Below are 23795 nucleotides of genomic sequence, written 5' to 3'. Positions count from 1 at the left end.
ACTGGCCCAGAAAGCTCAAATCTTCTACCACTTATCCCCCAGGGTCTACAAGCCAAAGCTGCTATCACAAAGCCCAGCATCTTGTATCACAAACCAGACAGGCATTGACACAGATACAAAAAGCTTGTGCTCTTTTTCCTCCTTCAATTCGTTACATTTTATATATTGGATGGCCATTCATCCATCACCACTGTGCTGGCTCTTTGAAAGGTCTATGCCCTTGATTCCAGTACTCTTCGATTCCCCTCTTAGCTCAATGTAGGCACTGAAGGTACCACGAAAACTAAAAGGCAAGCAGAAAACCTGTCTGCATAGGTCCCCATCTATCAAATTACCATGGTATTAGAAAAATGGCAAAAAGTTTATTCAAAAAAATCATCATAAAACTGGATTTATAATTCATCAGCATAAAAATTAGTTAGATCCATCTTAGTGAATTACTTGCAATTCAAATGATATGCAAACGTAGGGCACTGGATGCAAAAGAACTGGATTTCCAAGAACCTTTTAATAAGTAACTGCACTATACATTCAAGGCCATGGTCAGGGAATGTGAAGTTAGGGGACAGGCAGTAGAAGACAGAGCAAAGTCGCCTTAAATGAAGAAATAACAACAATTATCAGAGTGGGAAGTGATATTCCACAGGTTTCAAAGCAAAGATCACAGTTGCTTAGTTGTGGGAACTAAGGAAAAATCCAGCAAGGAATTTTGGGGGAGAAAATTTCTTTCTCCAGAGAGTAAACACCTCAGTACCACAAATGGTAGACACAGTTATAGGGCTTGTACCACAACAGTACTGGCGTATTTATGGGCAGTTAAATAAATATCTGACAGTGTAAGAACACAGGAGCACAAGTAGGCCATTCAGCCCCTTAAACCTGCTCTGCTATTCAAAAGGATGATGACTGATCCTCTTCACCATTTCCCTGCTCTATCGCTCACTCACCTAATATCCAGGAATTTATACATCTGTTTTAAATGCAATCAATGAGCAGCCCTCCACAGCACTTTGAGATAGTTAATTCCAAAGATTCCACAACCTGAGTGAGGGTCTCTCTCCTAATTTCAGTACTATAACTTACCCCTCTCTCATCTGCGAACTAGCGGCTCCCAGTTCCAGACTCCTGTCAGGGAAACAGCCTCTCTGCATTTATACTGTTGAGCCTCTAAGAACTTTGCATGACTCGGTGAAGTCACTCTAATTCTCTTGAACTCTCAATACTAAAACTCTAGCCTACAGTCACTCCTCATGGGACACCCTGCCATCACAGCCTTGTGAGTTTTCACTGAAGTCCTTCCACAGTATGTATCTCTCTTTTCAGCACCCACTCAGGTGAGGTCTAATCAGGGCCCCATGAATTTGTAGCAACAAATCTTTACTCAAACCCTCTTGCAATGAAGAGTTAGATTTATTGAATAGAAAATCATAGGAAGAGGCCGTCACAACCATTAGATGTGATGCTTCTTCCAAAAAGGCAGGGGGACTGGTAACTGTTTACAAAGTGAGATATTGCAATCAGTTTGTGAAAGTGAATTTGGAAGGAATGGTTCAGAATGGAAACACATATTACGACTACTTTCTTCAAAATGACAGACCTATAGAATTGTCTTCTTAATCTTCTCTGCCCCAAAGAACAACCACCCCAATCTGCTGCCCGTCCTGGAGCTGACTCTCCTCATCACAGTGAGTTCTCCTCTGCACCCTTCACAAAGCCTCGGCACTCTTCCAAATCCCAGATCTGTACAGGATACTGGAGCAGGAATCTGACCCGAGATTCATGATGTTTACAGAAATATATTTGGTGTAGAACTTTAAGCCTCTTCTGATAAAAGTCCAGGACCCCATATGCCATTGTAACTGTTATGATATTTTTAAATGTTCAGTAAGAACAGCATTGTCACGCGGTTAGTACAGATCCCATGTACTTACCTGTTCACTTGATCGTTGTCCCGGCACCTCTCTTTGTCAGTCAGCAGTGGGCTGGAGAGTTGTAGAGATGGAGGCACCGGACTCACGAGCTCCCCCTGTACCACCCTGCTCTGGCTCTCAGGATAGTGGTGGCTGTCATAGAAACTTGGAGCAGACTGCTCTGCTCTGAAGAGATTGTGCTCTTGGCTCTGGGGAGCTGTCTCTGTGTCCTCATTCAGGATCTTTCCGATGGGGAACTGGAAGAGGGAATTAGAGTTCATGACAGGTGAGCAACCTGTGGTATTAGGCGCTTGGTTCAAGCAATCAGAAGGGCTGCTAAGTGTGGAACTCTCCTGACTCTCAAGCGACTGCTCCTTAGTCAGGCTGTTGTAGTAGTTTGAAGGTGAGTAGTAAGTGTACTCCATTGTGGAACCTGTTAAGATGGAGGCTGCATCGGAAGATCCACCACTCCCTGGGGGCCGAGAGCGACTGAGAAAATCCACTTCAACTGCACAATCGCCATCTCTCTTCTCCTTGGGCGTCACATCATTGTGACAAAAAGGCGAGAACTTCTGGAAGTCAGAGGTCAGGGAGGAGATGTCGGGCTGAGTGTGGAGGACACTGGGCTTCTCGGTGCCTTTTGTACTTGGGATGGAGGGGCAGAGAGGAGTGCCAGCACTGGGAGTAGTCCCATTAATATGAAGGACAGTACCAGACTCATTTATCCACAGCAAGAAGTCTGCAATGAAACAAAAAGAAACAGATAATTGTATGTCCTTCAGTCAGGTGAAATAATATACTTACACATACCCCTGACAAGTACAGGTTAAAAGAGGGAGAAAAGGCTGAAATGTTTTAGCAAGCATATAACTTTTGTCCCCACGTACAAGGCTCCCCCTTGGGTCTATGCTAAGAAGTTACATTAACAGGTGCGCAGATGGAAGTTAAAGTTACAGGAAACAAGAGGATCTGCTGCTGGATTGAAAGTGCAGAGACTGACAGATTCATTCTTGCCTAGGAAATGTATAATCTGGTAATCTGGGACACAAAGAAAATCACCACAAAACCTGCTGGATAGTTTGTTTTTTTAAAAAAAAGCAGCTGTTTCACTGATACTCTTCAGGGTAGAAAACCTCGCCTGGCTACAAGAACATCAATGTGTTTACAACCTCTCATGATGGGCAATAACATGGGCCCTTGATGATGTCACCCAACAGTAAAATCATATCCTCAAATTCAGGATGTAGAATATAAAAACAGTACAGCTCAGGAACAGGCTATCCAGCCCACAATGTTGTGCCGAATCAAACATCCTTACTGCCTACAAAATATCTATATACTTCCATTTCCTGCATTACCCACATGCCTATCTGAGATCCTCTTGAATACCTCCAAGCGATAAAACTTACCCCACACATCTCCTTTGAACTTACCGCCCTCACTTTAAAAGCATGTCCTGTGGTATTAAACATCCAGCCTTCAGGAAACAAACTACTTTCTGGTACCAGAATCCATAATAAATTACAATAGATCACCCATGCCCCACAGAACTTAGTGTAGGAGTCCTGGAACATCTGCTCAGATGGATAGTGCAGGGGCAGAAAATGGTGGCTGTGAATTTGTCTCAAAGGTCTGGTTTAACCAGCTTTGTGGGACAAGAAATCACTCTTCCAGCACAATGGACTGAATGCTCAGCAGTTAGCACTGCAAGATGATCAAACCCCAAAATTGCAGCCCACATAACAGTGATGCACAGCTGGATGCACCCCTTTCAGACAGGATGGAAAACTAAAGCCCAGCTCTCTCTCTCCATCTTGTTTTACGGCGGTTGGCACCCAGCTTAATGGTGCGTGACCGCCACCTTCTGCTCCGGAGTGTGCGATAGCCGTACATTCTAAATCCCTTCACTCAATCACACACCCACACATACCCTAACCTACACTTTATCCTGCCACCTTTGGCCATCCTAGTACCCTATTCCTGTTTATCCGTCATATCCTATATAAAAAAAACCCCGTACTCCTTAAGAAAGCTAAAAATACCCTAACCTGTGCTCTCTCATCCATGCCCAGCAATCCTTTTAATATGAATTCCTACACCCCCAATTCCCTTAGATTAATTCTCATCATCTCTCTGTATCCCATACTTCCTGCAACTCAGAACCACATGTTCTACTGACTCCTCTTCCTGACATTGCTCACACAATCCTGTCTGGTGTTTCCCTATCATTTTCAATGTTTTGTTTAATGCACAGTGCCCCAGCCTTAACCTAGTCCACACAGTCTCCTCTCTTCTGTATCCACTACCTACCCTAGTACCTGCAACACTTTTTTGTATTTGATATAAATGCCTCCCTTTCCCCTCCCTGTCCCATCTTTTTTGCCACATTTGATTGATTTTTTTCCCAGATTACGCACTTAACCTCTGCTTTACTGATACTAATGTGCATTTCTATATTTTCTTTAACGCCCTCTTTGCCAACTCATCCACCCTGTCATTCCCCTTCACCCCTACATGTGCTGGAACCCATAGAAATTTTACCTGACCTCCCTGATTTGCAATTCTTGTGACTAACTGAAGGACTTCATAAAGTACATCTTGCCGACTGTTTGAGTGAAAAGACCTTAAACTTGCTAGAACTGAGGATGAATCTGAACATATCAATGCTTTGGCTTGTCTGGCTTTCTCCACCCATTGCAACGCAACCAACACTGCCAGCATCTCCACTGTATACACCCCTAACTTATTAGATGTTCTTCTGCTGATTCCAATTTCTTTTGCTGGTATAGCTACCCCAAACCCTGTCACTCCTGTTTCAGGTTCCTTAGCACCATCCGTATAAATCTGAGTATAATCACCATACTTTTCCATCATATGACAGTTAAATGCACCTACCAAATCAGTTTTATATTCTCCTTTCCTTTTTACCTCAAACAAGTTCCAGTCTATGTCAGGCCATACAAGCTTCCATGGAGCTACAACCGGATAAACTACTGAAGGACTTATCCTTAGATCAAACACTCCACATTCTTTAGCAATATCATTCCCTACTCGACTAAAGTTATCCCTCTGAAACCTCCCATTTTCCCAGGACTCCTGCAACACTCCTTTAGCAGGGTGAGAATCATTGTGCCCCTGCAAATTAGCCCAGTAGTTTGCCATCAATTGCATCCTTCTTAGTTCCAAAGGCATTACTCCCATTTCTACCTGTAGGGCTGACACTGGTGATGTTTTAAAAGCCCCAATGCACACTCTCAAAGCCTGAGCCTGAATCACATCCAGTTTCCCTATAAGAGACCAAGCTGCTAATCCATATGCTATATTTCCATAGTCCAACACAGATCTTACTAAAGCCACATACATTCTCTTCAACTCTGAACAACTTGCTCCCCATTCCCTACCAGTCAAACATCTCATCACACTTATTACTTCTTTACATTTCTCCTCAACTTTCCTGATATGGTCAGCCCATGTTAATTGTGAATCAAATATTACTCCCAGAAATTTAAACGATCCAACGATTCAATCCTATACATCCTTAACTTCTTCCCTACCTCAATTCTTTTCCTGGTGAAAAATACAGTTTGAGTTTTTTCTACTGAAAATCTACATCCCCAATCATAACTCCACTCCACCACTTCATCAATTGCTCCTTGTAGTCTCCTGATTATGTGCTCCATGTTCCTGCCTCTTTTCCACAAGGCCCCATCATCCGCAAACAGTGACCTACCTATATCCACTGGTACCTTTGTGAAGACATCACTGATCATATGATGAAAAGTAACAGGCTAAACACACTACCTTGAGGTGTGCCATTTCCCACTATATACTGTTCTGATAATTCTGATCCAATACGAACTTGAATTTTTCTACCAAGCAAAAAATCTTTAATCCAATTAAAAACTCACCCACCAACCCCTATCTTGTGCAGTTTAATTAATAATCCTTCCTTCCACATCATATCATAGGCTTTTTCAATGTCAAAAACACTGCAACTACTGATTCTTTATTTGCCTGGGCCTTTCTTATTTCAGTCTCTAACCTTATCACTGAGTCCATGGAATTCCTTTCCTTCCTAAAACCACTCTGATAACTTGCCAGCGTTCTCCTCTTCTCACGCTCATACGATAACCTTTCTGTTATCATCCTTTCCATTATCTTACATATATTTGATGTTAATGCTATTGGTCTGTACCTGTTGGGTTTTGATGGATCCTTGCCAGGTTTCCTTATTGGAATTACTACTGCTTCTTTCCATACACTTAGTAATCTTCCCTCCTCCCACACTCTGTTATAAAAATGCAGCAACTTCAAGAGCACTCCTTCTCTTAGATCTTTTAAGCATAACATAGCTTATCAGATCTTTCCCTGGGGAGGTTGGTCTCGATCTCTTTATTGCTCTCACCATTTCTGCCAACGTAAATGGATCATCAATTATATCATCTGTTTCTTTCCTCCTGTTTCACACACCTGGGTGTTGACTCATTGTTCTTTCCTTTCTCCTTCTCCCTTTTTCAGACAAATTTTCTGAACTGTGTATCCATACAAATGACTCGGCCATGATCTCAGCCTTATCCCTACTGGAAACTGCTGTTTCCTCCTCAGATATCATTACCGGATATTCCCATTCCCTTCTATCTCCTCCCATCCTCTTAATCATTCCCCATACCTCTCCCACAGGTGTTGTTCTTCCTATTTTGTTGCAAAAACCCCTCCAACTTGCCCTTTTAGCTTGACGTATAGTTCTTCTCACCACTGCCTGTGCCTTCTTATATTGAACCAAATGCTGCATATTATGGGTTCTTCTAACTAGCCTGAATGCTCTATTTTACAGCCTGATGACATTCCTCTGTCCACCATGGTACCAGTTTTCTATTCATCCTATTTTTACTCCTGGGTATAGATCCTTCTGCTGCCATAATAATTGCTGAAGTCACTTAACTGTTTAATTCATCTATATTTCCAGAAATGTCAATCTTTGTCAATGCTTCTTCACTCAACTTCTGGAACTTACCCCAATCTGCTTTTCCAAACACCCACTTTGGGATTCCACCACCTGATCTTACTTCAACTCTTTCACCCACTGAACATAAAACTGGGTAGTGATCACTGCCTACTGTCGCAGTCCAAACTCCCTAGTTACTAACGCCAGTCAAAGTATTAGACACTAAAGTAATATCTAACACTGACTTAATTCCTGTTGTTATGTCTATCCTTGTTCCTCTACCATCATTCATACACACCAAATCCCTTTCTTCCATCAAATCTTCAATTACCTTTCCATTTGAATCTGTAATCGGATCCTCCCATATTGTGCTGTGAGCATTGAAATCTGCATACCACACTACTTTATGTCTGTTTAGTTCTTGTATCCTTAATAGGCTGTCCAAATCCAACCCTTTACATGGATTGTAGTAGTTAATTATAACCACTCCCTGCCCTCTCTCCCACACTTCCACCACTATGCATTCCTGATCATCTCCTTTTTCCAGTACCCTATATGGTCTACCTTGCTTGACTAACATAGCACAACCCCCTCTTTCCCCTAGATTTCTGTCTTTCCTTATCATTGTATACCCATGTACCACAAAGTCTAAAGTTGGTTTCAACCAAGTTTCCTGAATACACACTACATCCAGTTTTACAACCATTTCTTTTATAAAGTGCTTGAATTCCTGGCTATTGGCCAGTAAGCTCCCTGCATTCCATTGCAAAAGAATCACCATAATTAGTATTAACCAACCCATGACACTTCCTGGCTTGACTGATTAGTGAGGTTCTCCCTCACTTCTTCCCATGTCAGTCCTACTTACCCTAAATGGTTTACTGCTGCTTTGACCACCAGCTGAATGTTGTCACTTTTTGACTTTACCTCAGCCGTACTATTAATCACTCCTGCAATGAATGTTACTAGAGCCTTTCTGTCTGCATAATTCCTGCCCAGCTCTCTATTCAGCTGAATACCAGTGAGGCTTACAGCATACCCAGACAACTTCCTCCAGTATCCTGACTGCTATTTTCATTGGTCCCAACACTATTCCTTATCCTGGTGAACCTAACCATTTGCAACTTGACAGCACATCTACCTCAAGATGAATTTTTAAACAGGCATCGCCTACATCAAAAGGGTGGTCTGCTTCCACCACTGGTAACAGGACTTTCCTCTGATCTTGTCTCAGCTCACCTGGAGATACTTGCTCATCTTGCTAACAGACTGACAAAGATGTTGGCAAAGCCGGTACTTAACGTCTATCCTCATTTACCCTTGAGGCAGTGGTAGTAAGAAAGGGTAGCAAACAGATTCTGTTGACCTTGCCAGTGACACACTCAACTTGTTAAAACAGAAGTTCCACTCCTGAAGTTCTGAGCTGTACCTTTGTTGATTCCAGACTCCACTCCAATCCCAATGCTCGTCTGCCCACTTTCACCTATCACTTCCCAAAACAAAACTCATCCAAATCCCTGCTGACTGGAATTTCAACTCGAATGGAGCTCGACTGGACTGTAACCTAGGAGGTCACTGACCTATACAGAGGTTAATTATACAGAATTATACTTATACAGAAGTTAACTCAAGTTTTAATTTTAAGATTATTGTCAACTGTCCTGTATCCGAATAACAGTAACACTAATGTGATACAAGGTGCTGAAAGATGCTGTCTGTATTTGGTTGGTGCTGTAATGGGCAGCAGGCAGAGAGTTCCTGCCTTGAGGGAACTCTGGAGGGATACTGGAGAGCTGAGGCTCCATCTTTAATCCATGCTGATAACCTCTTGTTCTGTCAGTCACTTGTGATGCTTTAGATGGACATGCTGTGCAATATAATAACTCGCACAATCTCTGTACAGCATTGGGACATCTGCTTCTAACTTCCTCAAACAAGTCACACTTCAAAGTGTATGCAAACAAGATGAAGGTGGAAGCTACTGGTCACCCAGGAAAGGCCCTGGCGAGGGAGTTAGAAGAGCTTGCTCTCCTCAACTTCGAAAAGCAACTTAATGTGTTCTACAGCCAATTCAATACCTCTGAAGTTTAGTCACTGTGGTAATATAGAAAACTGGCAGCCAACTTATACATAGCATGATCTCAGAAAATGACAGGTAACCTGATATTTCAGCCTGGCGCCATTGGAAGGATGAATTCTGGGAACATTGTCTATTCAGCTTTTCTACACTCTGCCAAGAAAAACTCCACATTTGCTGAGATGAGGCTTTGCCTCATCCTGCAGGCAAAGGCATTGGCACTGTCCTTCAGCACCATAAGACATAGAAACAGAATTAGGCCATCTGGCTCATTGAGTCTGCTCTGCTTGAGTCTCCATCATGGCTGAATTATTATCCCACTCAATCCCATTTTCCTGCCTTCTCCCCATAACCTCTGACATTCTGACTAATCAAAAAACTATCAACTTCCACCTTAAATATATTCAATGATTTGCCCTCCACTGCCACCTGTGGCAATGAATTCCACTGATTCACTACCCTCTAGCTAAAGAAATTCCTCCTCCTAATAGGCATCCTTCTATTCTATGGCTGTGCCCTCTAGTTCTAGATTTACTCACTATAGGAAACATCCACTCCACATCCATTCAATCCAGGCCTTTCAATATTTGACAGGCTTCAATGAGCTCTCCCTCATTCTTCTAAAATACAGTGAGTACAGGCCAAGAGCCATCTAACACTCCTCATACCTTTCATTCCCATAAACATTCTCATGAGCTTCCTCTGACACTCTCCAATGCCAGCTCATCTTTTCCTGGATAAGGGGCCCAAAACTGCTCATAATACTCCCAAGTATTATACTCCAAATGCCTTGTAAAGCCTTAGCATTACACCTTTGCTCTTATATTCTAATCCTCTCCAAATGAATGCTTACATTGCATTTCCTTCTTCACTACCGACTCAACCTGCAAGTTAATGTTTCAGGAATCCTGCACAAGGACTCCCAAATCCCTTTGCATCTCTGATTTTTGAATTTTCTCCCTGCTTGGAAAATATTTTGTGCCTTTATTCCTTCTACCAACCTGCATGACCATATATTTCACTACACTACATTCCATAATTCTTTGTCCATTTGCCCATTCTAAGAACTTCGGCAGAGTCCCAGCTTCCTCAACACAACCTATCACTCCACCTAACTTCGTATCATCTGCAAACTCGGCCACAAAGCCATCAATTCTTCATCCAAATTATTGTCAACTAATGTGAAAAGAAGCAGTCCCAACACTGACCCCTGCCTTCCTCCCTTCTTAGAGTGGAGTGACATTTACAATTTTCCAGTCTTCCAGACCATGCAGAAACTAGTGATTCTTGAAAGATCATTACCAATGTCTCCACAATCTCTTTAGCTACCTCTTTCACAATCCTATCTTCAGATCTTGCACATTCCCAAGCACATTCTCCTTAGTAATAGAAACTACATTCACTTCTGCCCCTGACATTCCTGAATTTCTCGTAACACACACAAAAAATGCTGGTGGAATGCAGCAGCATCTATAGGAAGAGGTACAGTCGATGTTTTGGGCCAAGACCCTTCGTCAGGACTAACTGAAAGAAGTAAGAGATTTGAAAGTAGGAGGGGGAGGGGGAGATCCGATATGATAGAAAAAGACAGGAGGGGAGAGGTGGATATAAGAGCTGGAAAGTTGATTGGCAAAAGGGTTACCAGACTGGAGAAGGGAGAGGATCATGCGACAGGAGGCCTGGGGAGTAAGAGAAGGGGGGGAGGGGAGCCCAGAGGGTGGAGAGCAGGCAAACAGTTATAGTGAGAGGGACAGAGGGATTAAAAAGAGAGAAAAAAAAATACATATTAAATAAATAAATAAGGTGTGTGTGTGTGTGTCTTCCACAGCTAAGACTAACCTAAAATACATATTAAGTTTGTCCGCCATTCCTTTGCCTCCCATCATTACCCCTCCAGAGTCATTTTCCACTCAGCTCTCTATATGTCCGGAAAAAAATGTTATCCTCTTTGATGTTATTTTTACTCTACTTATGGCTTTTTAGTTGCCTGCTACTGGTTTTTAAAAGCTTTCCAATCCTCTACCTTCCTATTAATTTTTGCTACATTATACGCCTCCCTTTTCCTTTTAAGCTGTCTTTGAATTGCACTGTCAGCCACAGTTGCCTCATCCTCCCTTTAAAATACTTCATCACTGGGATCCTGCACCCTCTGAATTGCCCCCAAAACTCTAGCCATTGCTGTTCTGGTGTCATCCCCGCTAGTGTCCCCTTCCAGTCAACTTTAGCCAACTCCTCTCTCTCATGCCTCTATAATTCTCTTTACTTCCCTTTAATGACTTTATACCAGACTTTACCTTCTCCCTCTCAAACTGCAGGGTGTATTCTATCATATTATGATCATTTCTTCCAAAGGGTTCCTTCGCCTTGAGCTCCTGTATTAAATCAGGTCCATTTCACAACACCCAATCCAGAATTGCCTTTCCCCTAACAGACCTAAACGCAAGTTGCTCTAAAAAGCAATTTCATGGGCATTCTATAAATCCCCTCTTTTGGGATCCAGCACCAACCTGATTTTCCCAATCTACATGCATATTGAAATCCCTCATCATTATCTAACATTGCCCTTTTTACATGCCTTTTCTATCTCCCATTGTAATTTGTAGCCCACATCCTGGTTTTAAGTTTGGAGACCTGTACATAACCAAGAAAGCCAATGAACAACCTCCACTGACCTGCCTACCCTTGTGACCATTCTTTGATCTTCCTGTAGCCACAACTCAGTGATGCCCATAACATCGTACTGGCCAATCTCTAACTGCGCTACAAGATCACCTATCTTATTCCGTATACTGTGCACATTCAATTAACATCTTCAGTTCTGTATTCACCCTTTTCAATTTTGCCCCCATGTTACACTTCACTCATCCCAATAACTAATTCACTCTATCATCTGCCTGCCTTTCCTCAGTCTCACAACACAATGCATCTACTTGTATATCAAATGCTCCATCCTCAGCCCTATCATTCCTGTACCCACTCCCCTGCCAAATAAGTTCAAAACTTCGCAAACCTGCCCACATGGATATTGGACCCCCTCAGGTTCAGGTGTAACCTATCCTTTTTGTACAGGTCATACCCTTCCAGAAGAGATCCTAACGATCCGGAAATCTGAAACTCTGCCACTGCACCAATTCTTCAGTCAGGCATTCATCAGCCAAATCATCCAATTCTTACCCTTACTGGCATGTGGCACAGGGAGCAATCCAGAGATTACTACCATGGAGGTCCCGCTTTTCAGCTTCCTAACTCCCCGTATTCCCTCTTCAAATCTCCTCCCTTTTTCTACCTATGTAGTTGATACAATATGTACCATGACTTCTGGCTACTCATCTTCCCTGTCTAGAAAGTTGTGGACCTGATGCGAGACATCCCTGACCCCTGGGAGGCAAAATACTACTTGTGTTTTTTTTCCAAGTCCACAGAATCTCCTATTTGCTTGTCTAACTATGGAATTCCTTGTTACTACTGCACCCCTCTTCCCTCCTCTTCCTTTCTGAGCCACAAAGCCATACTAAGTACCAGAGACCTGCTCGCTTCAGCTTTTCTGTAGCAGGTCATCTCCCCAACAGTAGCTATTATTAAGGAGAATGACCGCAGGGGTACTCAGCACTGACTGCCCATTTCCTTTCCCTCTCCTGACAGTCACCCAGTTACCTGCCTCTTGCAGCCTAGGGATGACTACTTCCCTGAAGCTCCTAACTATTACCTCCTCATTCTCCCATATGAGCTGAAGATCATTGAGCTGCAGTTTCAGTTCCTTAACACAATCCCTGAGGAGCTGCAGTTTAATACATCTCATGCAGAAGCAGTTATCAGGGAGACTCCCCAGAGTTCAAACATCTTACACAAAGAACTTATCACCAACTCTGCACCCATCCTTAGCGTACTAGCTATCTAGTAATAGACAAAGAAAGAGATGGAAAAAATCTTACTAGAAACTTACTTAGAACCTCAACCTGTGCTTGCTTAAGCCTGCTTTTGCCAAAGTCTCCCACTCCAACAATACCCACTCTGATTACACCTCCCTTTTTTATTGTTTCAAATAAAACTCACTCCCAACTACTTATTCTTTTCAAATGACTCCCGCCTTGTAACAATGTCTATTTCTCTCTCTCACTGCTTCAAATTATGACTCATCACAACATTTTGTTCACAAGCCCCTGAACACCAGACAGTCTAGTGCTCCCTCAGTAATGTCCCTCCAACAGTGTGCTGCTGACCAACAGACCATGCAGTGTTTCTTCAGGACTGTCCTGGTTTGTTAGAGCTTTTTGGCTTCCCCAGAACTATACTTTGACACTGCAACACCCCCAAAGTATTTCACTTATGTATTGGCATTAGTGATTGGCTTTAGAATTGGTCTCTGGAATTACACTTGAACCCCCAGCTTTTGTCTCGGAGCTGACTGCAGGCTGATGCCAGATGTCCCTGTCACCATTAACTCCTGAAGATAGAACTGTTGCACTCTACATTGGAGCAGCAGAGGTGACGTGCTCTTTAAAGTCTGCTACTGTACCTGTGCTTATAAAATAGCAGAGCAGCACAATAGAGGACAGAATAGTGTTATTACCTGTATAATATCCTGGGGGAAGAACCTCATCCTGTTTGTAACATTGATCACCAAGCAGCTGCCTCAAAGCTTCTGCCACCAGGCCTTTGTAACTGGCAACAGATAAAAGAGGGTGGTATCTCAAATAACAGGAAGGAACTGAAAACCCCTGGCAGTAATCATTGCAGCTTCAACAAGAAAGACCCCAACGACAGAAATAATAAATAAACAAATATGTCCGTTGAGACAGAGAGGGAGATGCGATGAGGGGAGACCCAGGTCTTTGAGAAGCTGGAACATGCATTGACAGGATTCAAGAGCCTGAACTCTAGCAAGCTAAATGCTTGGTCACCAACATAACTAAAAACAGAAGGGGCATTCACTAACAGTGGAAAGGAGTTTTAGGTCATTGTACAATAGCAGGATGTGATAGAGAAACAAAGTGAAATCAGAAGGAAACATCTTTGGGGAAAGTGTAGTGAGTGAGTTCAACACTTTCACAGAATAGGCACCAGACAAAAGACTTCATGAATCCACTATGAATCAATTACACAAACTGACAGCACAGGCAACACTGTGATACAACAGCTTCAGACACCCAGGTTTGATTCTGATCTCCAGTACTCTCTGTGTGGAGATTGCACACTCTCCCTGTGACTGTCTAGGTTTTCCCTTTGTTCTAGTTTTGTCCCACATCCCAAAGACCTGCTAACAAGTCTACTTGGGGGCTTGTTAATAGGTTTCTGCAAACTGCCCCTTAGTGTAAGTGGATGGCAGAATTAGACTGTTGAATGGAGAGACAGGAGCGAAGCCCAGATGGCGCTAAATGGCGACTCCTTTGCTTGCATCCCCAGAAACAGTCTATTTATAATCTTCGATAGCTCTTTTTACCCTTTTTTAAGGCTTTTTTGAAGACCTTGACCTGGAGTTACACTCTGTGACTTCAGTTCTTTACAGGAATGGGAGCCCTTCTCAGGGCCTCAAGACCGGTCACTTTTTGATATCCCAAGGACGCGGGCTGGCAGGTGAGCGCACCTTCAGTGTTCCGGACTTTCATGGCTTTGAAGACCATGACTGAAGCTTTGCGGGAGAACACGGAACATCGGGAGCAGTGGGTTGGCTGCCGAGGGTTGTGTGTCCGAAGGGCTGTACCTTTATGGTGCTGACACTCTGGGTGCAGAGCTTAGAAAAAGTGACGCAACAGACTTTTAACATCGTAGATCAGTGAGCTGCTTGTTATGTCTCCCCTCTCGCTGTGAAACAGGGACACCTCTTTTCCCTTATTAGGGAGAGGGAGAGCCTGTGGTATGTCGAATTACCGGACAAACGAGTAGTTTTTGGGATACTGCAAGTATGTGCCTTCACTGATGTTTTGCTGCACGCTTGAGTGTTCGGTGGAGGGCACTGATGCTTTTTTGCTGGTGGGGGTGGGGTTGTTGCCTTGCTGCTGCCTGTGCGTGGGAGGAGCTGGGAGGGGGGTGGAGTTTTGGGATTCTAGCATTTTACCTGTCATTCATTCTTTGGGGCACTCATCTGTTTTCGTGGATGTTTGCAAGAAAAAAGATTTCAGGGTGTATATCATATACATTTCTCTGACATTAAATGTACCTATTGAAACCTAGTTTGAAGTGCTCTGGACCTCATAATCTACCTCATTAGGATCTTGCACCTCAGTTACAGTTCTGCCTGAACTGTACTTTCTCATACTTTACTCTCTACGCTGTTATTGCTTTGCTTCAATGTACTGTTGTAATGAAATGATTTGTATAAACAATATGCAAGACAATTTTTCAGTATACCTTGATACATGTGACAATAGCAACCAATTTATTGAGGGTGAATTGATGCCATGGGGGAAAGAGGATAGGTTTCAGGGAAATAAAGGAGAGGAGTGGGATTCATAAGTGCGATCTGAGAGCAGACACAGATGTGAAGGGCCGAATGCCTGCCTTCTGTGTCCTAAGATTACATGAAATATGAGTAGAGTCTTGGACAATTGGAACTTAAAGTTAATCTGATCAATCAACACACATAAAAGTTGCTAGTGAACGCAGCAGGCCAGGCAGCATCTCTAGGAAGAGGTGCAGTCGACGCTTCAGGCCGAGACCCTTCGTCAGGACTAACTGAAGGAACAGTGAGTAAGGGATTTGAAAGTTGGAGGGGGAGGGGGAGATCCAAAATGATAGGAGAAGACAGGAGGGGGGGGGATGGAGCCAAGAGCTGGACAGGTGATAGGCAAAAGGGATACGAGAGGATCATGGGACAGGAGGTCCGGGAAGAAAGACAGGGGGGGCAGGGACCCAGAGGATGGGCAAGAGGTATATTCAGAGGGACAGAGGGAGAAAAAGGAGAGTGAGAGAAAGAATTTGTGTATAAAATATAAGTAACAGATGGGGTACGAGGGGGAGGTGGGGCCTTAGCGGAAGTTAGAGAAGTCGATGTTCATGCCATCAGGTTGGAGGCTACCCAGACGGAATATAAGGTGTTGTTCCTCCAACCTGAGCGTGGCTTCATCTTTACAGTAGAGGAGGCCGTGGATAGACATGTCAGAATGGGAATGGGATGTGGAATTAAAATGTGCGGCCACTGGGAGATCCTGCTTTCTCTGGCGGACAGAGCGTAGATGTTCAGCAAAGCGGTCTCCCAGTCTGCGTCGGGTCTCGCCAATATATCAAAGGTCACATCGGGAGCACCGGACGCAGTATATCACCCCAGTCGACTCACAGGTGAAGTGTTGCCTCACCTGGAAGGACTGTTTGGGGCCCTGAATGGTGGTAAGGGAGGAAGTGTAAGGGCATGTGTAGCACTTGTTCCGCTTACACGGATAAGTGCCAGGAGGGAGATCAGTGGGGAGGGATGGGGGGGACGAATGGACAAGGGAGTTGCGTAGGGAGCAATCCCTGCGGAATGCAGAAAGAGGGGGGGAGGGAAATATATGCTTAGTGGTGGGATCCCATTGGAGGTGGCGGAAGTTACGTAGAATAATATGTTGGACCCAGAGGCTGGTGGGGTGGTAGGTGAGGACCAGGGGAACCCTATTCCTAGTGGGGTGGCGGGAGGATGGAGTGAGAGCAGATGTACGTGAAATGGGGGAGATGCGTTTAAGAGCAGAGTTGATAGTGGAGGAAGGGAAGCCCCTTTCTTTAAAAAAGGAAGACATCTCCCTCGTCCTAGAATGAAAAGCCTCATCCTGAGAGCAGATGCGGCGGAGACGGAGGAATTGCGAGAAGGGGATGGCATTTTTGCAAGAGGCAGGGTGAGAAGAGGAATAGTCCAGATAGTTGTGAGTCTGATCTGATCAATGTCAGCTCTGAACCACACATAATCTCTGGGAACCAAGAGAATGATCAGTGATGTAGCCATTAAAAATCAGTAGCTTCTGCTATTAACAGACGTGGTGAAGAAGCCTCAATGACTGTGGAACAACATTGCAGCAACATTTGGACAGTGATCAGCCAAATCAGGCTCAGCAATTGCAACATACCATCTTTCTCAGGAGAGACCTACTGTGTGGTGGTTGCAAATAAGTTCCTCTAAACCTTAATTACTGTCAGGTTCATCAATAAACATTCAGGCTGCCATCCATCCTTGGAGATTAAAGGTTCATAACATCCCAGCTGGCATGGAGATATTGAATTGAAATAAATTATTGACAAATGTACTGAGATACAGTGAAAAGCTTGCCTTGCATACTGTTCAAGCAGATCAAATCATTACACAGTGCATTGAGGTAGAACCAGGTAGACCAATAACAATGCAGAATAAAATTTAACAGCTAGTGAAAGGTGCAGAGCAGGTAAACAATAAGGTGGGAGATCATAACCAGGTAGATTGTAAAGTCAATGGTCCAGCTTATTGTACCAGGGAAACATTTAGTGGTCTTATTAGAGTGGGGTACAAGCTGTCTTTGAGTCTAGTGGTAGGTGCTTTCAGATATTTTTACTTCTGCCCAGTCGGAGAGAATGTCCACCATATTTAAGTATGCTGGATGCTTTAGTGTCACAGGTAGAGAAGTTACTATACCAAGCTGTTATGTATCCATATTTATTTTATTCAGCGTGGAACAGGTCCTTCGGCCCTTCAAGCCATACTGCTCAGCAATCCACCGACTTAATCCTAACCTAATCACAGGACAATTTACAATGATCAATTAACCTACTAATCTATATGTCTTTGGATTGAGAGAGAAAAGCAGAGCACCCAGAGAAAACCACGTGCTCATGGAAAGGAATGTACAAATTTGCTTACAGAGGATGCTGGAATTGTACTCCGAACTCTACTGTAGTGCCCTGGTAGAAAGCATAGAGGATGCTTCCTATAGTGCATAGATGAAAATTGGTAAGAACAATGGAGATATGCCAATTCCTTGAGCCTCCTGAGGAAGTTGAGATGTAAGTGAGTTTTCTTGGCTATGTTGTCTATGTAGTAGGATCAGGACATGTTATTGGTGATGTTTTCACTCCGAAGAACTTTGAAACGTTCACTCCTAGGAACTTTGAAGCTTTCAACACTTTCAACCTCAGCACCATTGACACAGTCTGGAGTACGTGCACCATGGCCTTTCCTGAAGTCAGTGACCATCTGTTTTGTTTTGCTGACATTAAGGGAAAGGCAGTTGTCATGAGACCCTTTGACAAGCTTTCTATCTCCCTTCCAGTACTGCAGCTCATCATTATATGAGATGTGGCCCATGACGGTGATGTCAACCCCAAACTTTTAGATCAAGGTAGAGCAGAAACTGTTAATTAGAAATCACAGAAAATTTACCCTACCATAAACTGCCATTCAGCCTTTGCTGTCTGTGCTTATCAATCAACACAATTTGATCTCAAGTGGCCCAAGGCAAAGTAAATGTAAACTAGCTCTTCATGGCTGGTTTATTGGGAAAGGAAGTGGGCATGGGGGGGGGGGGGGGGGAGGGAAGAAAGTGAATAACAAATCTACCTGGGGCCTGTTTCCAATTAACCACCAGCCAGTTTGCAGGGTAACCAGAATGGGACAAGGAACAGGCAGGAAGAAGATAAAGAGAAAAAGGTATCAGAATCAGGTTTATAATCACTGTGAATTCCTTGAGCCTCCTGAAGTAAGGTGAAGTATGTTGTTTTAAGCCAGCAGTATATGAAAGGACATAGCATTACGAGAGATTACAAAACAAATAGTGCCACAAGAAAAGGAATAATTAAGTAGAGTTCACAAGCTCATGAACTGTTCAAAAATCGGATGTTTCTAAATTGTTGAATGTGGGGCTAGAGGCACCTTGTACATGGGTACCTCCTCCTTGATGGTTGTAATAAAAGGCCACGTCCTGGATGGTGAGGGTCCTTATGGATGAATGTTGATATGTTGATTTTGTGGAGCGCATGAGGGGCGGGGGTGGCGAGGGAAGAGAAATGAGACAGGTGAGGCAGGAGGGGACATCAGAGCCAGGACACGGTGGGGTGGAACACAATCAAAGTATCACTTACCTGTACTTCCTGTTGACCTCATCTGCAGTCAGCACACGGTCAAACATCATAACCTTGTACCTGTCTTCCAATCGTGGACCCTTATAGTCACGGTACTCCAGCTCAATGGCAGCATCCAGCAGGGATAAGTACCGGCGCACTATCAATCCGTACGGACTATCTGAAAAGTAAATAGCAACAGGCAAAACAGAAGAGAATGGGTTATGCAGAATGACACACTTGTACCTCGGAGTGAGGAGGGAGAGTTACTTCGGACGGGATTATGTAGAGCTCGGAGCTCCGGAGAAGACTTCTCACAAGGTTGTAAAAGACAGTGGTGAGGCTGCTTTTGGAATACTATGTTCAGTTATGCTCATCATGTTCAAGGGAAGATGCCATTGAGCTAGAAAGACCACAGAGGAAATTGATAAAAATATTGCTAGGACTTGAGGAACTGAGTTATAGAAAGAGGTTGAGAAGAATAGGACTTCTTTAAAAAGAATGTAGAAGAATGAGAGGTGATGTTATAGAGCTATATCAAATCATGAGGGGCATAGAGAATTCAAAGTTCAAAGTAAATTTATTATCAAAGAACATTTAGGTCACCATATACTACCCTGAGATTTATTTTCTTGCGGCATTCACAGTAGACACAAAGAAACATCATAGAATCAATAAAAAACTACACACAGTATAAGGACGGTTAAACAACTAACATGTAAAATACAACAAATTGTGCAAGTACAAAAGGAAAGCAAAATAATAATAAATAGATAAGTAATAAGTAATATCAAGAACATGAGTTAGAGAATCCTTGAAAGTGAGTCCATAGGTTGTGGAATCAGTTCAGTTGTATCCACTACTTCTTGCAAGCTTTTTCAATTCAAGGGCATTAGTGTTTCCATCTCAGACCATGATGTAACCAGTCAGTATACTCTCCAATGTGCATCTACAGAAGCTTGTCAAAGTTTTAGATAACATGCCAAATCTTTGCAAACTTCCAAGTAGAGGTGCTATTGTGCCTTCTTTGTAAAGCTTTTCTGTGACCTTCTTTCTGTGCTGGACTGAGGACAGATCCTCTGAAATGATAACACAAAGGAATTCAAAGTTACTGACCCTCTCTCTACACCTCTGATCCTACGATGAGCAGTGGCTCATGGGCCTCCAGCTTCCTCCTCCTGAAGTTAATAATCATCTCTTTGGGTTGAGTGAGAGGTTGTTGCTGTGGCATCATTCAGCAACATTTGCAATCTTATATGCTGATTCATCTGCACCTTCAATGCAGCTAACACACTGTGGTGTCTTCAACAAACTTAAATATGGCATTTGGCCTGCATGTAGCTTCACAGTCATAAGTACAAAGTGAGTAGGAACAGGGAACTAAAACACAGCCTTGTGGTACATCTGTGCTGATGGAGATGTTGTTGTCAATCCAAACTGACTGGAGTCTGCAAGTGACAAAATCAAGGATCCAGTTGCACAAGGAGATATTGATGCCCAGGTTTTGGAGTTTATTGATTAGTTTTGAACAGATGATAGTGTTGAATGCAAAGCAAGTGGTCAATGAAGAGCATCCTTATGTATCGACCTTCATTGTCTGTCCAGATGTTGCAGGGCTGAGTGAAGAGCCAATGACATGGCACCTACTGTTGACCAGTTGTGACAGGAGGCGAATTGGAGCGTATCCAAATTACTGTTCAGGTTGGAGTCAACGTTTCATCACTAACCCCTCAGAGCTTTTCATTACAGTGGATTTAAGTACTACAGGACAATAGTCATTGAGGTAGGTTACCACACAATATAAGGAGCAGCAGCTGGATAACCTGCAGATCATTCGGGAGAATGAGGAGATTATAGATCATAGCTACAGGGAGGTAGTTACGCCAAAGGAGCAGAGGACAGGAAATTGGGTCACTGTCAGGCGAGGGAAGAGGAAAGGGAAGGCAGAGCAGGGTTCCCCTGTGGCCATTCCCCTCAACAACAAGTATACCGCATTGGATACTGTTGGGGGGGGATGACTTACCTGGGACTAGCTGCAGTAGCCGGATCTCTGGCACTGAGTCTGGCTCTGCAGTGCAGAAGGGAGGGAGGAGAAAGAGGAGAGCGGCAGTGATAGGGGACTCGATAGTCAGAGGTGCAGATAGAAGGTTCTGTGGTCGTGACAGAGAATCCAGGGTGGTTTGTTGTCTCCCAGGTGCCAGGGTCAAGGATGTCTCTGATCGATTGCATGACATTCTGAAGTGGGAGGGTGACCAGCCAGATGTCGTGGTGAACATCAGTACCAATGACATAGCAAGGAAGAGTGAAGAGGTCCTGGACAGTGAGTCTAGAGAGCTTGGTAGGAAGTTGAAAAGCAGGACCTCGAGGGTGGTAATCTCAGGATTGCTACCTGTGCTAGGTGCCAGTGAGGGTAGGAATAGGATGCTCTGGAGGAGGAACAAGTGGCTGAGGAACTGGTGTAGGGGGCAGGGTTTCAGATTTCAGGATCATTGGGACCTCTTCTGGGGAAGGTGGGACCTGTACAAGAGAGACGGGTTACACTTGAACCACAGGGGGACCAATATCCTTTCAGGGAGGTTTGTTAGTGCTATTGGGGAGGCTTTAAACTAGATTTGCAGGGGGATGAGAACCAGAGTGTCAGAGCTGACAGTGTGGCTGGGGTGAAAATAAATGATGTTGAAAGTTTAAGCAAATCCGCTGATAGAAAGGTTGTGAGTGGTGGTAAAAATCTTCTGAGGTGTATATATTTCAATGCTAGGAGTATTGCGGGGAAGGCGGATGAGTTGAGGGCGTGGATTGACACGTGGAATTATGATGTTGTAGCAATTAGTGAAACTTGGCTACAGGAGGGGCAGGACTGGCAGCTTAATATTCCAGGGTTCCGATGTTTCAGATGTGATCGAGGCAGAGGAATGAAAGGTGGGGGAGTAGCATTGCTTGTTAGGGAAAATATTACAGCAGTGCTCAGGCAGGACAGATTAGAGGGCTTGTCTACTGAGTCCTTATGGGTGGAGCTGAGAAACAGGAAAGGTATGGCCACATTAGTGGGATTGTATTACAGACCACCCAATAGTCAATGAGACTTGGAAGAGCAAATCTGCAGAGAGATAGCAGGCAACTGCAGGAAACATAAAGTTGTGGTGGTAGGGGATTTTAATTTTCCATACATTGATTGGGACTCTCATACTGTTAGGGGTCTAGATGGTTTAGAGTTTGTAAAATATGTTCAGGAAAGTTTTCTAAATCAGTATATAGAGGGACCAACTAGAGGGGATGCAATATTGGATCTCCTGTTAGGAAACGAATTAGGGCAAGTGACAGAAGTCTGTGTAGGGGAGCACTTTGGTTCCAGTGATCATAACACCATTATTTTCAATTTGATCATGGACAAGGATAGATCTGGTCCTAGGGTTGAGGTTCTGAACTGGAAGAAGGCCAAATTTGAAGAAATGAGAAAGGATCTAAAAAGCGTGGATTGGGACAGGTTGTTCTCTGGCAGAGATGTGATTGGTAGGTGGGAAGTCTTCAAAGGGGAAATTTTGAGAGTGCAAAGTTTGTATGTTCCTGTCAGGATTAAAGGCAAATTGAATAGGAATAAGGAACGTTGGTTCTCAAGGGATATTGCAACTCTGATAAAGAAGAAGAGGGAGTTGTATGAAATGTATAGGAAACAGGGGGTAAATCAGGTGCTTGAGGAGTGTAAGAAGTGCAAGAAAATACTTAAGAAAGAAATCAGGAGGGCAAAAAGAAGGCTTGAGGTTGCCTTGGCAGTCAAAGTGAAGGATAATCCAAAGAGCTTTTACAAGTATATTAAGAGCAAAAGGATTGTAAGGGATAAAATTGGTCCTCTTGAAGATCAGAGTGGTCGGCTTTGTGCGGAACCAAAGGAAATGGGGGAGATCTTAAATAGGTTTTTTTGCGTCTGTATTTACTAAGGAAGCTGGCATGAAATCTATGGAATTGAGGGAATCAAGTAGTGAGACCATGGAAACTGTACAGATTGAAAAGGAGGAGGCGCTTGCTGTCTTGAGGAAAATTAAAGTGGATAAATCCCCGGGACCTGACACAGTGTTCCCTTGGACCTTGAAGGAGACTAGTGTTGAAATTGTGGGGGCCCTGGCAGAAATATTTAAAATGTCGCTGTCTACGGGTGAAGGCCGGAGGATTGGAGAGTGGCTCATGTTGTTCAGTTGTTTAAAAAAGGATCGAAAAGTAATCCGGGAAATTATAGGCCGGTGAGTTTAACGTCAGTAGTAGGTAAGTTATTGGAGGGAGTACTAAGAGACAGAATCTACAAGCATTTGGATAGACAGGGGCTTATTAGGGAAAGTCAACATGGCTTTGTGCGTGGTAGGTCATGTTTGACCAACCTGTTGGAGTTTTTCGAGGAGGTTACCAGGAAAGTGGATGAAGGGAAGGCAGTGGATATTGTCTACATGGACTTCAGTAAGGCCTTTGACAAGGTCCCGCATGGGAGGTTAGTTAGGAAAATTCAGTCGCTAGGTATACATGGAGAGGTGGTAAATTGGATTAGACATTGGCTCGATGGAAGAAGCCAGAGAGTGGTGGTAGAGAATTGCTTCTCTGAGTGGAGGCCTGTGACTAGTGGTGTGCCACAGGGATCAGTGCTGGGTCCATTGTTATTTGTCATCTATATCAATGATCTGGATGATAATGTGGTAAATTGGATCAGCAGGTTTGCTGATGATACAAAGATTGGAGGTGTAGTAGACAGTGAGGAAGGTTTTCAGAGCCTGCAGAGGGACTTGGACCAGCTGGAAAAATGGGCTAAAAAATGTCAGATGGAGTTTAATACTGACAAGTGTGAGGTATTGCACGTTGGAAGGACAAACCAACGTAGAACATACAG

General features: G+C 43.6%; 1 protein-coding gene across 2 annotated transcripts in view; it reads right to left on the bottom strand.

Moving 5' to 3' along the window:
* Positions 1-23795, bottom strand: part of fastk (Fas-activated serine/threonine kinase) — an 80167-nt gene that overhangs the window by 15171 nt on the left and 41201 nt on the right. For both annotated transcript variants that reach the window (XM_072257005.1, XM_072257010.1), the window contains exons 6-8: positions 18947-19106; positions 13503-13594; positions 1932-2649 (exon numbers count right to left, since the gene is read on the bottom strand). In XM_072257005.1, coding sequence (XP_072113106.1) covers positions 1932-2649; positions 13503-13594; positions 18947-19106 — 970 coding nt within the window. The remainder of the gene's footprint in view (positions 1-1931; positions 2650-13502; positions 13595-18946; positions 19107-23795) is intronic.

Source organism: Mobula birostris, chromosome 1 (assembly GCF_030028105.1).
Source record: "Mobula birostris isolate sMobBir1 chromosome 1, sMobBir1.hap1, whole genome shotgun sequence".
NCBI lineage: Eukaryota > Metazoa > Chordata > Chondrichthyes > Myliobatiformes > Myliobatidae > Mobula > Mobula birostris.
The sequence above is the reverse complement of the archived record's forward strand: the minus strand, read 5'-3'. Positions and strand labels throughout refer to the sequence as shown.